Raw genomic sequence first — 18650 nt, 5'->3', positions numbered from 1 at the left:
AGATAATGTCACACAAAATTGCTAATACCCCATATATCTCAGGTCTGGCCACCATCTTAAAACTTTCTACCCCCAAATTTTAATTTCATCTACAAACAGTTTTGCTCAGATAAATAAATCACCAATTTGATAAATTAGGTTTATAAGCCACATACTATAATACAGTCATCCAGCAAATCTTTATTAATTACATATGACGGGGCCAAGCACTACATATATAAACATGAATGACTGTCTTCAGATACTTACAGCCTAGTAAGGGAAACAGTCAGGAAAACCAGCAATTACAATTAGGGCACAGATATTCATCAGGTACTATAGCAGTAGCAAAGGAGGGGCCCCCTAGCTCACCTTGGAGGTAGGAATTGGTTAGGAAAAACTTCCTATCTTTAGCTGATTTCTGAAATGGAACTATAACTATAGGGAGATTAGGTAAGGGTATTTCAGACTGAAGCAAACAGAACGTATAAAGTTTGAAAGAACACGGTCAGTTTGGAGTCATGCTGGCATGGCTGGAGTGTAAGTCATGGGAAATATCAAGAGTTGAGAGCGGGCAGGAGTTAAGATCACACACTGTCACACAGAGCTGACAGAGTTAATGGTGGTAAAGGAGAGAGGACAGAGCCAAAGTAAATAGCATGCTTTTAATCTGGTGACTGAATATGGTGACATCATTCACCAAGGAAGGGAATAATGATTTAACACATTTTTATTTGGCTTTGAGTAGGAAAACAATGAATTTAATTTCATGCAGTGAATTTGAGATGCCTTGAGTCATTCAGATGGGAATGCTTAGATAGTAGTACTACATACAAATTTTGTTTGAAGGAAGAGATCTGGAGTAGAAATATAATTTATGTGTCTAGAAGGTTTAACTTGTTTGTTGGTGCAGCAGTCCTGGAAATACCAGCACTCTATGGTCTCATTCCTTATATGTTTCTTCTATATGTTACATACATGCATTTAATATATTTTTAAAACCAGGAGAATAGTCTCTTTTCCTAATTTGTAATTCTCTATAACGCCTGTCCCTTAGTTCTTGTTACAGTGTGTATGCAGCAAAGTGCTGACTAAGAGATAATCAATCGGCTAAATGGGGAAGAAAGGAGCGAAACTGCATAAACAGGAACACAGGAGACACGGAATATGTATTCTGACAAAAACCAATTTGAAAAATAAAAACAAAGGAATTCATATCGCTTACTCTGGTGTCTGATGTGTTCCACTTTGCAGAAATATCTAAATACTTTTTTTTTAATGCCGGCTTGGCATGGTGGCTCATGCCTGTAATCCTAGCACTTTGGAGGCCAAGTCGAGAGGCTCACTTGAGGTCAGGAGTTTGAGACCAGCCTGGCCAACATGGTGAAATGGTGAAACCCCATCTCTACCAAAAATACAAAAAAATTAGCTGGGTGTGGTGGTGGACACCTGTAATCCTAGCTACTAGGGAGACTGAGGCAGGAGAATCGCTGTAACTTGGGAGGTGGAGGTTGCAGTGAGCCAAGATCACACCACTGCCCTCCAGCCTGGGCAACAGAGCAAGACTCCATCTCAAAAAAAAATAAAAAATGCTGACAACATACTGAATCAGTTACTGTACCCGAAGCTTAACGTGGCATCTAAAACCTCAGAGAAATGTTTATGCAGCTGTCTATGCAAACAACAGAAATCTGAGGCTTAAAAGACACTAATGTCAATTATACAAGAAATGTGAAGAAATATGATTAGAGTTGTGAATTATGATTCTGTGGAAAAGCAACAGTACATAACACTACAAAAACATACAATTATGTGCTTCTGCCTAAAAAACTTTTCAACAGTTGAAGACTTTGCTTTAATACAGGAACATGAAGTCATCACTGCACAGGTGCTCTAGCTATAATAAAGGTTTGGCACAGGTGAAAAAGAATATTGCCAGGTAGGTGTGTACTTAGAGGAAACAGTAGGAGCTGAAGTTTAAGGTGGACAAAAGAGAGAAGTTTGGAGAGTAAAAGTATTAATACAGAAGGAATAATCACAGAAAGTAGTAGAGTAAGGCATCTTAATTTTTAAATTTCTCACACCTAGCCTTCCTATTAGGGATGTCTCTTCCTTAATGATTAAATACAACGTTAAATATATTAAACTCTTTTCTACCTGTTTCCATGCTGGGAGTTACTTGCTTTTGAAGAAGCAGGCAACTCTTGGAAATCACTGAATGAGTCATCAAGGGATCCTGACTTAGAAGCATCTTGAAAATCCTGGAAGTCGTCTTCTTCTGGCTTTACTACCTAGGTTTATAAAGGATATTTAAATAAATAGCACTGACTGACAAAATAAATGCACAACAAATCTCCAACAGTCAAAGACTGCCCTTAAAATTTCTTAGTTTAGATACATTAACTCAAGTGCTTAAGGCAGGAATACTGTTTTGTATTTTTAGATACTCTCTGGTACAAATGGTAAAAAAACTGGTTTAAATAGCTAATCTAGGCTGGGTGCAGTGGCTCACATCTGTAATCCCAGTGCTTTGGGAGGCCAAGGTGGGCAGATCTCCTGAGGTCAGAAGTTCGAGACCAGTCTGGCCAACATGGCGAAACCCCATCTCTACTAAAAATACAAAAATTAGCTGGGCATGGTGGCATGTGTCTGTAGTCCCAGTTACATCGGTGGCTGAGGCAGGAGAATCGCTTGAACCCAGGAGGCAGAGGTTGCAGTGAGCTGAGATTGTGCCACTGCACTCCAGCCCAGCTGGGCAACAGAGCAAGACTTTGGCTGAAAAAAAAAAAAAAAAAAAAAGGTAATCTATACATTTTAAAAATAGCTGAACGACATTCATTGGGTTACTAAGTGCCTGCCATCTTTAAAAGACATATCTAGCTGGGTGTGGTGGTGGGCACCTGTAATCCCAGCTACTTGGCAGGCTGAGGCAGGAGAATGGCTTGAACCTGGGAGGCAGAGGTTACAGTGAGCCAAGATCACACCACTGCACTCCAGCCTGGGCAATATAGCAAGACTCTATCTCAAAAAAAAAAAAAAAAAAAAAATTAAAAAGGTCAAAATGCTAAAAAAAAAAAAAAAAAAGACATATAGATATATCATGCATGTTTGCAAATTAAGTGACACAAGCTCATCATAACCAATCACATACATGTACAAAGAGTGGACACTGACTCCTAATCCCACACTCCAGAAGTACTGTTAACAGCTCATTTGTTTTAAAGAAAAATACGATTACACTATATTGCTCTATACTCTAACTATATAACAAAGATACATTTCCATGCAGTACATGTAGTTCTATCTTACTCAGTTTAAAGATTACCACCACTGTGTGAATGAACTGAAATTAACCTTTCTCCTCCTGTTGGATATTTAGCTATTTCTACTTTTTACTCTAACAAACAATGTTACAACAAAAATTCTTACATATCTTTGCTAATTTGAGTAACTATTTCTTAGGATAGATTTCTAATAATGTGACTGCTAGGAGAGAAGATACAGACATGCTGAGGCATTTTTTTTTTTTAAACTGAGTCTCCTTCTGTTGCCAAGCTGGAGTGCAATGGTGTGATCATAACCATAGCACACTGCAGACTTGAACCTCTGGGATCAAGTGATCCTCTCGCCTCAGCCTCTGGAGTAGCTGGTACTATAGGTACACACCACCACGCCCAGCTTGACATGTAGAATTTTGATAACTATTGCCAAGCCTGCCTTTCGACAAGGCTGTACCAATAAGCCTAGAGTGTATTAGTCACTTTTACCCTACTTTTTCAATGACATTAAATATTATATACTTAAAACATTTTTGCTAATCTGAGAAGTGAAAACCTAAAGTATTTTAATTTCAGGTTTAGTAGTTTTTCTGAAAGATACAACCTAAGAATTTAAATGTGCTCCCTATAATCCAGTAACCTACTCTACGTATCCCTGGAAAAAATGGTGCCCAGATTCACTTTCAGTGATTATTTGAAATATGCACAGCTTCTTCATTTACCTGATTTGCAGGGAAGGTTGGTATGAAACCACTAGAAGCCTGGGCTGCAGCTCCACCCACTGGTCCAACAAGGTTAATACCCATGACTGGCTGTCCAAGGCTGAGGGGCATGGAGCCCGCAGGGCCTGAAGGTATCACGGTTGGCTGACTCACCGGTGCAGGCAGAGTCATAGAAAAACCACTTAAAGTTGGAATAGGAGCTGCTGGGAACTGGTTTAAAGCATCAGGACTCATTGCAGGAACGCCCCTCTACAAATGATAGAAAGAAAATGGATTAGGGGGTTGTAAACCACATACGGTCGAAATCTGGCAGAGACCGAAAGGTAAAAATCTGTAGCCTTTGCATGTTTCCACTCCTACTCTCAAAACTCATGAATTTGATTTAAGAAAAAAAGTTACAAGGTCAATGCAAACCTAATACTTAACAAAGAAATGGCCAACACATATCAGTTCTGACATTTTCACTTTCTGACACGTTTGGTTAATTCTATATGATCAAATCATTTTAAATGACTTTGCAATAAAAGAAAAATTTCTACCAGACTGAGAATACTTTATATCTACGAAATTTTAGAGAAAACTTCAAAAGACAGACAGAGTAATTTCACCTATTACTGACTAACTTTCAAGTTCAGAGAATGTTAATATATTAAAAGTCTTTAGGCCAGGCATGGTGGCTCACACCTGTAATCCCAGCACTTTGGGAGGCCGAGGCAGGTGGATCACTTGAGGTCAGGAGTTCAAGACCAGCCTGGCCAACATGGTGAAACCCCATCTCTACTAAAAATATAAAAATTAGTCAGGCATGGTGGCAGGTGCCTGTAATCCCAGCTACTTGGGAGGCTGAGGCAGGAGAATCACTTGAACCCGGGAGGTGGAAACTGCAGTAAGCTGAGATCGCACCACTGCACTCCAGCCTGGGCAATAGAGTGAGACTCAGTCTCAAAAACAAACCAAAACAAAAGGTCTTTAAACAAAGGAATAACTTGCTATTATGCACAGCATATAAACTCTACATTTTTGAAGTACTATATCCTGAAAATGATCTAAATTTTAATGTACAAGGAGTTACACAATGTAGTAAAAAAGATTTCATATCCTTGCAATTTATACTAATAAAGTTATTTGATCTAACTTAAGAAACATGGTTTACCTGTGTTACCGCTATCATGGCTAGAACAGTATAAAGTTCTTCTTTTGTAAGTTTGCCAGGTGTAGTTCGATTAGCTAAGGCCCATATCTGTCCAAGAGTTTCCCTGGGAAGCCCAGATGACATCAGAATGGGATACAGTTTGGCAGTATCTATTCCGGTTGGAGTCACTGTGGTTTCTAAGATTTTCTTATAGGCATCTATTAAAGGAAATACCAGATTACAAATGGAAACACATTCCAAGTGATTCATTTTTCGGGGTGCCATTGTTGGTATACAAGAATAATCTTCAATCAAACTGCTTTAATAGAACCAAAGCCATGTCAGGGTTTAAACTGCTTTAAACATATTCCAGTGCGGCTGGGCATGGTGGCTCACGTCTATAATCTTTCAGCACTTGGGAGGCCAAGGCCAGCAGATCATCTGAGGTCAGGAGTTCGAGACCAGTCTGGCCAACATAGTGAAACCCCATCTCTACTAAAAATACAAAAATTAGCCAGGCGTGGTGGCATGTGCCTGTAGGCCCAGTTACTCAGGAGGCTGAGGCAGAATCGCTTGAATCCCGAGACAAAGGTTGCAGTGAACCAAGATTGCAACTCTGCACTCTGCACTTCAGCCTGGGAAACAGTGAGACTCCGTTTCAGAAAAAAAGAAAACAAAAATTGAGATATTCAAGAGGAAATGTCCAGGAGACAATTAGAATCTGGAGCTTGGTACTAAAGATAAAGTTTAGGGCTAGAGGTAAGACAAAGTCTTATAATTCAATAGAAGATTGTAACAAGACAGCATGCTTTGGATATTACAAGAGAAGCCGTAGAGTAATGATGGTGGGAACAGTTTGAAAAGAGCAACAGGAAGTAAGAATTATACCAACATCGAGGCTATGAGAGAAAACACCATTGGAGAAGATGCTATGGAAATATAACCTTTAAGGAAAGACCCAGTTTCTGTTAGGGTGAGGAAGCAGAACAAGTGTCTTAAAAAGGGGGGTGCGGTTGGTGAGTTTTTGATAATAACATGGGTTTTCCAAAGGACCAAGTGGGAAATGTTGTTAGAGACAGGGCTAAAATAAAGAATGCCAATATTGCATGGGACATACTTATACTAAAAAATTATTTGCTTTTTACCTGAAATTCAAATTTAACTGGGCATCCTGTATGGTTATTTACTAAATCTAGCAAGCTTAGTTAGGGAGATGAAAGTTAGTAGGGCTAAGGTGGACAGAGAAACTGTTTAAAACAAAAATTTTACATCTGGGATTATAAGTATGGATTACAGGTTAGTGGGCTCTCCATAAGAACACATATTTTTGGCCGGATGTGGTGGCTCATGCCTGTAATCCCAGCACTTTGGGATGCCGAGGTGGGCGAGTCACAAGGTCAGGAGTTCGAGACCAGCCTAGCCAATATGGTGAAATCCCATCTCTACTAAAAATAAAAAAAAATTAGCCAGGCGTGGTGGTGTATGCCTGTAGCCCCAGCTACTCAGGAGGCTGAGGCAGGAGAATTGCTTGAACCCGGGAGGCAGAGGTTGCAGTGAGTCAAGATCGCACCACTGCACTCCAGCCTGGGTGACAGAGAGAGACTCCATCTCAAAAAAAAAAAAAAAAAAAAAAAAAGAATACATGTTTTGACTAGAAAGTATATGTGCATGTATGTTTGGAAGGAAGAGGGAGAAAGTAATACAAACCGGCAGAAAATGGATAAAACTCCAAAATATAACAAGATCTAGATTTTGTTTGGACAGAGAAGAAGAAAAGATACAAACTGTCTAACAGGCATTTGGAAGAAAAGCCATTATTTTTATGTACAGTTGAATTGTACATACGATTTTGGTAACAATCAGCCTTTTGTCATTATGAGTAGTATCAGAAAATGCATTTGAATGAAAACTATAAAACATTAATGCAAGAAATTGAAGGGGACATAAAAAAGTAGAGAAATATTCCATGTTCATGTTTTGGAAGAATCAATGTTGTTAAAATGTACATAGTACTCAAAGCAATGGGTAGTACAGATTCAATGCAATCCCTATCAATACCAATTACATTCTTCACAGAAACAGAAAACATAATCCTAAAAGTTATATGGTACCACAAAGGACCCAGAATAGCCAAAGCCATTCTGAGCAAAAAGAACAAAACTGGAGGAATTGCAGTACGTTACTGTATATTACCTGACTTCAAATTACACTACAAAGTTATAGTAACCAAAACAACATAGTAATAACATAAAAACAGACACAGAGACCAATGGAACAGAATAGAGAACCCAGAAATAAATCCACACATCCACAGTGAACTCATTTTTCAGAAAGGTGCCAAGAATATACATCGGGAAGGGTCTCTTCAATAAATGGTGCTGGAAAAACTGGATATCCATATGCAGAAGAATAAAACTAGACTCCATCCCACATCAAATACAAAACTCAAATCGAAATGAATTAAAGACTTTTAAATCTAAGACCAGAAACTACGAAACTACTAAAAGAAAACTTAGGGAAACTCTCCAGGACATTGATCTGGGCAAGATGTCTTGAGTAATAACCCAAAAATAATGGCAACCAAAGCAAAAATTGACAAATGGGATCACATCAAGTTAAAAAGCTTTTGCACTGCAAAGGAAACAATCAAAAAATGGAAAACACACAGAACGGGAGAAAATATCTGTAAACTATCCATCTGACAAGGGATTAATAACCAAAATATATAAGAAGCTCAAACAACTCAATAGAAAAAAAAGCTAACAATCTGATTTTAAAATGGGCAAGACAACTGAACAGGCATTTCTCAAAAGAAGACATGCAAATGGCAAACAGGCTTATGAAAAGGGGCTCAACATCACTGATCATCAGAGAAATGTCAATCAAAACTACAATGTGATATCATCTCACCCCACTTAAAATGGTTTTTATCCAAAAGACAAGCAATAACGAATGCTGGTGAGGATGTGGAGAAAAGGGGACCCTCATACACTGTTGGTAGGAATGTAAATTAGTATAGCCACTATGGAGAACAGTATAAAGGTTTCTCCACAGTGGCTGTACTAATTTATAAGCCAAGATTCAAAAGCAACCTAAGTGTCCACTGACAGACACTTTATCGAATGGATAAAGAAAATGTGGTACACATACACAATGGAGCAAAATTGAGCCATAAAAAAATTGAGATCCTGTCATTTCCAACAACATGGTTGGAACTAGAGGACATTATATTAAGAGAAATAAGTCAAGCATAGAAAGACCAACTTCACATATTCTCATTCGTTTGTGGAGGCTAAACATTAAAACAACTAAACTCATGGAGACAGAGAATAGAATGATGGTTTCCAGAGGCTGAGAAGGGTAGTGGGGAGGGGGGAATAATGGGTATGGTTAATAGGCATAAAAATATAGTTGGATAGGAGGAATAAGATCTAGAATTTGATAGCACTACAAGGTAGCTACAGTCAACAATAATTTGTGCAGCATACTCATTTGTGTCTAATCTTACTATCAGATGTTTAAAATTATTTTGAATACTTCATTAAAATAATTATTTTATTATAAGAAAATAATGAGTATAATTGGAACATTCATAACACAAAGAAGTAATACATGCTTGAGGTAATGGATACCCTATCTACCCTGATGTGATTATTACATATTGTATGTCTGTATCAAAATATCTCATGTACTCCATAAAAATATACACTTATGTAGCCATAAAAATTAAAAATAAATTTTTTTTTGTTTAAAGAAGAAAATGCACTTTAAGGATTTTCTTTTTTTTTTTTTTTCTTTTTGGCTCAGCAGTAAAAATATACGTAAAGAAAAAGTAGGCCGGGTGCAGTGGCTCACACTCGTAATCCCAGCACTTTGGGAGACCGAGGCAGGCAGATCACTTGAGCCCAGGAGTTTGAGACCAGCCTGAGCAACATGGTGAGACCCCGTCTCTACAAAAAAAATACAAAAATTAGCTGGGCGTAGTGGCACGCACCTGTAGTCCCAGCTACTAGAGAGGCTAGGTGGGAGGATTGAGCCTGGGGAGGTCAAGGCTGCAGTGAGCCAAGATTGTGTCACTGCACTCCAGCCTGGGTGACATAGTAAGACCTTGTCTCAAAAAAAAAAAAAAAAAAAGGTAAACACTATCCTTCGCATCTTCCAATGTGAAAAAAAAGATCCCACATGGTCTTTTATTTCATATAGTATTACATGACAAATAAGTCATAGAAATAATATTTTTAAAAATATAAACTAAGAATTCAGAAAATGACATTAAATATTTTAGTAAAATTCTTGATGTTATTAATCGCTGAACTAAATATTTGATAATGTCCATTAAAGCAAAATAAATCTAAAAGAGCTTTTAGAAATGGAAGTATGATGGCTGATAAAACATTAACACAAAACTACTCTCCTTCATTTATATAGTTATTCCATACATGAGGCAGTCTTATGAAACACGACATTTATTTAATTTCTGTACTCTTTCAGAAAAAAAGAAAAGTCACAATTCCTCCTGCATATTTTGTAACTATGACAGTAAATATTTACAACTACATTTACAATATTTATAGCAAAATATCCAGATGGCAATCCTGGGCTTTTTTACCTGGAACCAAACTCTCATTGTAAATCCAAGGAGGCATTCTGGGCTGAGCAGGATCCTGTGAGGGAAATACTCCCACCCCTAGAAGATAAGAAACATCAATGTATACAGTGGTCCATGGAGAAGATGGTGAAATCACACTGAGTCATGGTTTTTATAAACAGCATTGGCTGGAGACACTAAAAAAAGTCACCAATACAAGTAAAATATTTGGTCCCCCCTGCCCCAGATTCAGAATAAAATATTTGGTTTCTAAGCAACTCTTGTACATTAACTATGTCCTAAAGAGTAAATTATACAAAATCTAAAATGTATCAATTCAATATTCTAAATCATATAAGACTTGCACCATTTAACATGTATTACAAATTAAGGAAAAAAATGATAGATGATAGTTTAAAATTATGTATCTAAAAATATTTAATTGTCCAAGCTTTACTTGCAGTTTTTACTAGTGCTTCTTTGCAAAGTTTCATTCTTTTTTTTTTTTTTAATCTACATATGATACAGATGTTTTAAATATACAGGACTTTTGGGGGCTTTTTGTCCAGTGAAATATCCTCCCAAAAGTTTGCCTCCTAGGCTGCCCACATTCTAATTCATTTCTGAGGGTTGAATTTATAAAATTTAGATATTTTAGGCAGTGGCATATGATTTATTGTAGACAAAGCAAGATTATATTCTCATTGGTGACTTTTCCAGTTACATTTTAACTTTTCAACCTTTATGGAAGAAGACAAAGTATAAGTGGAAAAAAAGAGAGTTTTTATAAAATAAAAGGAAATAAAATTTTAAATCAGAAATGATTCCAATTAAGAAAACCAGTTATCAAAATCATTTTAAAAAACGAGTAACAGTGTGTTGAAAGAATTCAGAGCAAAATCTTAGGGGTTAATTGGAGAAAGGAATGCATTAAATATATTTCAAGCAAAATTTCGATTAGCAAAATCAAGCAGCATTCATTTGAAGATTAATGCTTAAGGTGTTAGCATTTGAGCAACGTTTGGTTAAACAAGTTTTTTGCTGAATGTTTCACGAGCTCACCACTCTCTTCAATTGACAGGTTTTGATCTGAAGTCTTTTCTGCCTCTGCAGTGGTGGTACCACTTACACATCCATCTACAGCACCCCCGTTACTGGCCGTTACACTGGGATGGCTCTTACTGGAACCTGGGCCTAGGGCTTTGTGGCCAACTTCAGAAGTATTTAATTTAATTTGTTCCTGCCCAGATGTACTTATATCACAAGATACTAGGAACTTCTCCTCCAAGGAAGGGCCTAAACAAACAGCATGAAGGATTATTTGTATACAACTGTATATGTGTATATGTCTAATCTTTTCAATCATTCATCTCCATCCCCATATTCTTTTTTTTTTTTTTTTTTTTTTTTTTGAGACAGAGTCTCACTCTGTCGCCCAGGCTATAGTGTACTGGCACGATCTCAGCTCACTGCAACTTCTGCCTCCCAGGTTCAAGCGATTCTCCCGCCTCAGCCTACTGAGTAGCTAAGATTATAGGCACCCACCACCAAGCCCAGCTAATTTTTGTATTTTTAGTAGAGACGGGGTTTCGTCATGTTGGCCAGGCTGGTCTCGAACTCCTGACCTCAGGTGACCTACCCACCTGAGCCTTCCAAAGTGCTGGGATTACAGACGTGAGCCACGGTGCCCAGCTCACCTCCATATTCTAAAGGGAGGCCCTGTCACATATAATGTAAACACTGTGGCTAGGCGCCGTGGCTCAAGCCTGCAATCCGAGCACTTTGGGAGGCCAAGGCAGGCAGATCACAAGGTCAGAAGTTTAACACCAGCCTGACCAATATAGTGAAACCCCACCTCTACTAAAAATACAAAAAATTAGCCAGGCATGGTGGCAGGTGCCTGTAATCTCAGCTACTCGGGAGGCTGAGGCAGGAGAATCACTTGAACCCAGGAGGCGGAGGTTGCAGTGAGCTCACGCCATTGCACTCCAGCCTGGGCGATACTGCAAGACTGTCTCAAAAAATAAAAAAATGTAAACGTTGAAATAATTCAATTATTGCACATTTGTATAGGACTTGAGAGACTATTAGAGATTTTAGAGAATGTAAACATAATTATCTACTGTGATTCTAAAGAATTCTACGAGACAGTAGGTGGAAGAGTATAGTGGAAGAAGGAGCACTACCTTTGAAATCTGACAACCTACATAAGATAACACTTTCACTAACTCCTAGGGAGGCCTCTGGCCAGTGACATCATCATCACCTCTTGGTCTGTTTTCACATCCATCAAATGAGAAAGTCTGGACTGAGTACATGTCTGCCAAGATCCCTCCCAGCACCCTGTCTCAAGCCAGGATGTGTAGCTGTCTCCATTCATTTTACAGATGACAAAATCTAAGGCACATCAAGGACAAACTGATAGTAAATGAACAACCCGGGCTTCTGCCCCCAAGTGCCCTGTCACTGAAGCTGAAAGAGTACTTTCTAAAGAAGCCTTTCCTAGCTCCTTATTCTTAAGAAAATGATATTGGTGAATCTCCCAAACAACAATCTTCCAGAAAAATCAGAAGATTTCTTTTAAAGTTATAAGGCAGTTTAAAGTGCTCCTACTTGCGAAGCAAAACTTTTAAATCACCTTTCCGGAATGTGAAGACCCCAGAACTTAAAAATCTAGAACACTTGTTTGTTGAATTTCAACAGCAGTCATACATTCATGTACATGTTTATTTGCCAACATCACTGGATTATTCTACTTATATAACAAAAATAAGTTATCCCAGGATATCTTAAGAATATTTTCATTAATAATGCTAAGAGTTACCTGCTTTTGGTACACTGTGTGAGGCTGAAGCAGTAGAGAAGTAAGGAATTTGCCCAGGGACACCATGTAAGGCAAAAGGCACTGGACTCTGACCTGGAGGGAGAGGCTGTGTCCCAGCCTTCTGTGTATGCAACTGGACAAGTGGGGTAGAGGGGTGGAAAGACTGAAAGGGTTGGGACGTGGAAGAAGGCCCACATGGGGGAACTTCAACAGGTCCCTGCATAAAGTCACTGAATTCTTCTTCATCAAGAAAGGCAGGTGATGGGGAGACAGTTTTAGTAGAATGAGATGATGTGGGGCAATCTGCAAAATGGAAAATGGCAATGAAACACACAAAAATGGAAACCAACAGAGAAAAAGGAATTAAGATGTAGTACAATTCCAAAAGAATATATTGAAACATAAATAGAGAGATGAACAAGAAATAACAAGTAACAATAGTCAAATGGAATTATATGATGCATGTAAAACACTTTGATGTCTATTTATACACAATTTTATGTCTTTCTAAAGGGGAATTTTAATAGCTATTTTGCATTTGGTTCAAAAAAGGCAAAACTAAAAATGTATGTATCTATTGATTTATTTTAGAGACAGGACCTAGGCCAGAGTGCTGTGGCATGCTCACAGCTCATGATCATAGCAGCCTCAAACTCCTGGGCTCAAGCGATCCTCCAGCCTCAGCCTCCTGAGTAGCTAGGAATATAGGTACATGCCAGCATACCCAGCTAATTCTTCCTTTCTTTTTTTTTTCATAGAGATGGTGTCTCACTATGTTGCCCACGCTGGTCTCGAGCTCCTGGCCTTGACAGTCTTTCTTTCTTTCATTAGATTAATAATTTTTCCCCTGAGACCATTGATGCTTTACATCAAAGTGATGATTATTTTTGAAGTCAAAATGATCTGTTTATCTAGATAATATTATCTCAAACCAATACACATCAGATGTAAGAAAACCTACCTATATAGTGCTGAATACATTTTGGACAGATATATACCATGATGACTAAATTTCATTATTTATTAAGAAATTCAGTAAGAAATAATGCACAATACAAACTTGTAATTTTTGAAATATCATGCTTGATCCACACACTTGCATAGATCATATTTCAGTAAAGTTACCATATGAGGAATAAAAATTACAAAAGAACTTGTTTTTTTTTTTTGAGATAGAATCTCTCTATGATGCCCAGGCTAGAGTGCAATGGCATGAGCTCAGCTCACTGCAACCTCTGCTTTGTTCCCCAGGTTCAAGAAATTTTTCTGCCTTAGCCTCTTGAGCAGCTGGGACTACAGGTACGCGCCACCATGCCCAGTTAATTTTTGTATTTGTGTTTGTGTGTGTGTGCGTGTGTGTGTGTGTGAGATGGAATCTTGCTCTGTCACCCAGACTGTTGCTCTGTCGCCCAGACTGGAGTGCAATGGCGTGATCTCGGCTCACGACAACCTCCGCCTCCTGGGTTCAAGCAATTCTTCTGCCTCAGCCTCCCAAGTAGCAACCACCACGCCCGGCTAATTTTTGTATTTTCAGTAGAGATGGGGTTTCACCACATTGGCCAGGCTGGTCTCAAACTCCTGACCTTGTGATCTGCCCGCCTCCACCACCCAAAGTGCTGGGATTACAGGTGTGAGCCACCGCACCCAGCCCAATTTTTGTATTTTTAGTAGAGACAGGGATTTCACCATACTGGCCAGGCTGGTCTTGAACTCCTGACCTAAGGTGATCCACCCACCTTGGCCTCCCAAAGCACTGGGATTACAGGCTGAGCCACCATGCCTGGCCAAGACAAGAATATTAAACACATTATTAAGGTGATATTTTCTTGTGAAAAGCATCAACATTAGGATATATAAAGTGCTGAATCAAACAATAACAGTCAATTTAAGAAAGTAAACCCTGCCTGAAGACTACGACTACCTTTAAAAGATTTTTGGCACTAAAGGATACAAATGTCACTGTGGCTTTTTATTATTAAATGTAAAATTCACTTATGTAATGAACCTGCTCGACTGGGGCTACATTTAACATGAAGCTCTTTAACAATACTATTTTATTGTTGCATCTTTACATATATTATTGTTACTACTACTACTATTATTATTATTTGAGACTGGGTCTCCCTCTGTCAACCAGGCTAGAGTACGGTGGCATGATCTCAGCTCACTGCAACCTCTGCCTCCCAGGTTCAAGCCATTCTCGTGCCTCAGCCTCGCAAGTAGCTGGGACTACAGGCGCCCACCACCACGCCTGGCTAATTTTTGTATTTTTAGTAGAGACAGGGTTTCACCATATTGGCCAGGCTGGTCTCGAACTCCTCAATTCACATGATCTGCCCGTCTTGGTCTCCCAAAGTTTTGGGGTTACAGATGTGAGCCACCACGTCTGACCTTCTTTGTTTTGTTTTCATTTTTGTTTTTCTGAGATGGAGTCTAGCTCTGTCACCCAGGCTGGAGTGCAGTGGCGCAATCTCAGCTCACTGCAGTCTCTGTCTCCCAGGTTCAAGCAATTCTTCTGCCTCAGCCTCCCAAGTAGCTGGATTACAGGTGTGTACCACCACGCCTGGCCCCACATTTTTTTTTCTTTTTTTTTTTTCTGAGACAGAGTCTCGCTCTGTTGCCCAGGCTGGGGTGCAATGGCGTGATCTCCGCTCACAGCAACCTCCACCTCCTGGGTTCAAGAGATTCTCCTGCCTCAGCCTCCTGAATAACTGGGATTACAGGCATATGCCACCACACCTGGCTAATTTTGTATTTTTAGTAGAGATGGAGTTTTTCCAGACTGGTCAGGCTGGTCTCGAACTCCTGACCTCAGGTGATCTGTCCACCTCGGCCTCCCAAAGTGCTGGGATTACAGGTGTGAGCCACTGCACCCAGCCTCCCCACATTTTAAATTACTTTGAATTGCTTTAATATGACTAAAGTCTATTGCCACAATAAGTAGTCTTTTTTTCTTCACTGACTTGAAGCTTAGGAATAGTCTTTTTTTTTAAGAAATGACTCTCATTTGAAAAATGGAGACCCTGCATACTTCTTTCCTCTCTCTAGGATCAATGAAATAAAACCTGGATGCACTGAAAGTTCTAAGAAGATGCAAAATATGCAAAATTATTGCCTTAAGTAAGTTTGTTTTAAAAAGAAAAAGCCCTCCCACATTATATTCCAAGCCTCCCAACAATTAGGTTCTCAATTTGGGTTCCCAGCTACTGAAAATATTTTTTAAATGGACCCTGACTATTTACTTGGGAGATACTATAATGACCAAACCAATGTTTCTTTGCATTTGGCTAGAACGTGTGAATTCTATGTGGAATGTATTTTGGCCCATACCAACTCTAGCAGCTAATGTGTATGATTAAAAAGAAGTATAAAAGTTATATGATGGGCCAGGCACAGCTGCTCACACCTGTAATCCTAGCACTTTGGAAAGCTAAAGCAGGTGGACTGCTTGAGCCCAGGAGTTTGAGACCAGCCTGGACAACATGGTGAAATCTCGTCTCTACAAAAAATACAAAAATTAGCTAGGTGTGGTGGTGTGCATCTGTGGTCCCAGTTACTCGTGAGGTTGAAGTGGGAGGATTGTCTGAGCCTGGGAGGTCATGGCTGCAGTGAGCTGTGATCATGTCCCTGCACTCCAGCCTGGGCAATAGAGTGAGACCCTGTCTCAAAAAAAAAAATTTATATGATCAATATAGTTTGTATATTCAGTATTCAGTATTTTAGATAAACAATCTATAAAGAGAAATTTAAAAGGTGCCTTTGGTGGTAGAATGGCTGGATACTCTTTTTATAAATACTTTACGACTAGGTTTTTGGTTTTTTGTTTTTTTCAGATGGAGTCTCACTCTGTCGTCCAGGCTGGAGTGCAGAGGCGCAGTCTTGACTCACTGCAGCCTCTATCTCCCAGATTCAAGCTATTCTCCTGCCTCGGCCTACCAAGTGACTGGGATTATAGGCATGTGCCACCACGCCCAATTAATTTTTTGTATTTTTAGTAGAGATGGGGTTTCACCATGTTGGCCAGGCTGGTCTTGAACTCCTGACTGCCTTTCTCTCCTTTTCCTAACCTCCAGCCTACGTCCAGTTTTAGTATTAACTTCCAATATATATTCTTAAATTACTCCTTGACTAGCTTATTCAACTTATAATTTTCATTTTTAGGTATATTTTTCCTTTCTAATCTCAGCCTGATTGCTAATATCTATTTTCTTTTCAATCTTGTATATTTTATTTTGGGGCATACTTTTGGAATGGGAATCAAGTGAAATTAACGGAACAGAGTAAAAGTTGTCCCGGAAAATCAAGAACTGGTTACTATGCCTGTGATTATTCCTTCTTGATATCAACCATGAAAGGTACTATAATACAAGAGTTCAAGATAAAATTTATCAATGTAACATTTTCCAGCAGAAGGTAGTACTTTCTTGGCTGGCTAAATGATTTATGAAAACTGTTCACCTATTCGGTATGTTTTCTTGAAATCAGCTGATAAAATGTCAAAACTTTGAATTTTTGCAATGGAGTCTTCCTCTGACGCCCAAGCTGGAGTGGGCAGTGGCATGATCTCGGCTCATTGTAACCTCCGCCTCCCGGGTTCAAGTGATTCTCCTGCCTCAGCTTCCCGAATAGCTGGGAATACAGGCACGCACCACCATGCCCAGCTAATTTTTTTTTTTTTTTTTTTGAGACGGAGTCTCACTTTGTCGCCCAGGCTGGAGTGCAGTGGCCAGATCTCAGCTCACTGCAAGCTCCGCCTCCTGGGTTTACGCCATTCTCCTGCCTCAGCCTCCCGAGTAGCTGCGACTACAGGCACCCGCCACCTCGCCCAGCTAGTTTTTTGTATTTTTTAGTAGAGATGGTGTTTCACCATGTTAACCAGGATGGTCTCGATCTCCTGATCTCGTGATCCGCCCATCTTGGCCTCCCAAAGTGCTGGGATTACAGGCTTGAGCCACCGCGCCTGGCCTATTTTTGTATTTTTAGTAGAGACAGGGTTTCACCATGTTGGCCAGGCTGGTCTTAAAACTCCTGACCTCAAGTGATCCCACCCGCCTCAGTCTCCCAAAGTGCTGGGATTACACGCTTGAGCCACAGCGCCCGACTTGAAATGTTGAATTTTTAAAAACAATGCGGTAACAATTATGCAAATACAATACTCATTTGAACTGCCAAATGTTCAAAAGAACAACCAAACGCCACCCCCCAATCCCTTTACCCTGCTTTCTAAAACAGGTACATTTCTTTTTGCTTACCTGACAATAAATGATGATAAAAATTACAAAGAAATGCATTAGAGAAACTAACATTTCAAGAAGAGCATTATTACACCCATGATTTTTAGAAACGAGTCATGTTAAGAATTTATAAGTTTAATCACATTAAGTAATGAAATCAAAACTAGTTCATAAAATTACTATAAAACAATGAGAATTAAATGGTAAACTCATTTATTACATTCGCTCTGATTGAACAGATTTTACTAATGTTAATATATTTATATACAGAAAACTTACAGGTGAAATTGTCATACTGACATTTAATTAGAAGACAAAGAGGTTTTTTTCCCTCCCAAGACAGTTGTTATCCAGACTACAGCTCTTAAGCCACTGCACATTTCAGAACATCCAAATCTGTACTTAGCTTGAACGAAGAGTTCTGCATTGACTTTTCACACACACATATAATGGCGAGGTAAAGAAACAGGGACTACATAAATCACCCTCCAAGAAAAGAAAAATGTAATGCCTCTTAAAACTACCTGGTTTCTTGGGGTGCGATGCTGGAGTAGGGTGCATTTTTGCATCTCTGGAAAACCCATCTAAATTTCCTTTTATGGCTTCCAAAGCATCATCTCTACTCTTCTCTCCTGTCTAAGAAACAACAAATATATGTATATTTCTTTACTTATCCCTCATTCTATCCTAAACCCTCCCAAATTAAGAAAAGCACAGATACTCATCTACTTCCAATATTTTTACCACATACTTCTGATGATGAATTCTCCAAGTCAGAAAAATAGGTAAATGATTAAACAATGACACTCTACAGAAAATAAAAACATTACAAGGCCAATGTATAAATACTTCAGGATAGACCTGTTTGATATTAAGTGTCCTGTGAAGGCTCT

The 18650-nt window shown here is 39.0% G+C and overlaps 1 protein-coding gene across 16 annotated transcripts in view; it reads right to left on the bottom strand.

Moving 5' to 3' along the window:
* The window catches only part of SYNRG (synergin gamma), a 96738-nt gene that overhangs the window by 52837 nt on the left and 25251 nt on the right, over positions 1-18650 (bottom strand). For 8 of the 16 annotated variants that reach the window (XM_008011134.3, XM_008011131.3, XM_008011133.3 and 5 more), the window contains exons 6-12: positions 18282-18393; positions 12524-12826; positions 10762-10995; positions 9721-9798; positions 5133-5329; positions 3980-4228; positions 2137-2270 (exon numbers count right to left, since the gene is read on the bottom strand). In XM_008011134.3, coding sequence (XP_008009325.1) covers positions 2137-2270; positions 3980-4228; positions 5133-5329; positions 9721-9798; positions 10762-10995; positions 12524-12826; positions 18282-18393 — 1307 coding nt within the window. The remainder of the gene's footprint in view (positions 1-2136; positions 2271-3979; positions 4229-5132; positions 5330-9720; positions 9799-10761; positions 10996-12523; positions 12827-18281; positions 18394-18650) is intronic. The other 8 variants (XM_008011142.3, XM_008011143.3, XM_008011145.3 and 5 more) reach the window with 2 other exon arrangements.

This window comes from Chlorocebus sabaeus, chromosome 16 (assembly GCF_047675955.1).
Source record: "Chlorocebus sabaeus isolate Y175 chromosome 16, mChlSab1.0.hap1, whole genome shotgun sequence".
NCBI lineage: Eukaryota > Metazoa > Chordata > Mammalia > Primates > Cercopithecidae > Chlorocebus > Chlorocebus sabaeus.
The sequence above is the reverse complement of the archived record's forward strand: the minus strand, read 5'-3'. Positions and strand labels throughout refer to the sequence as shown.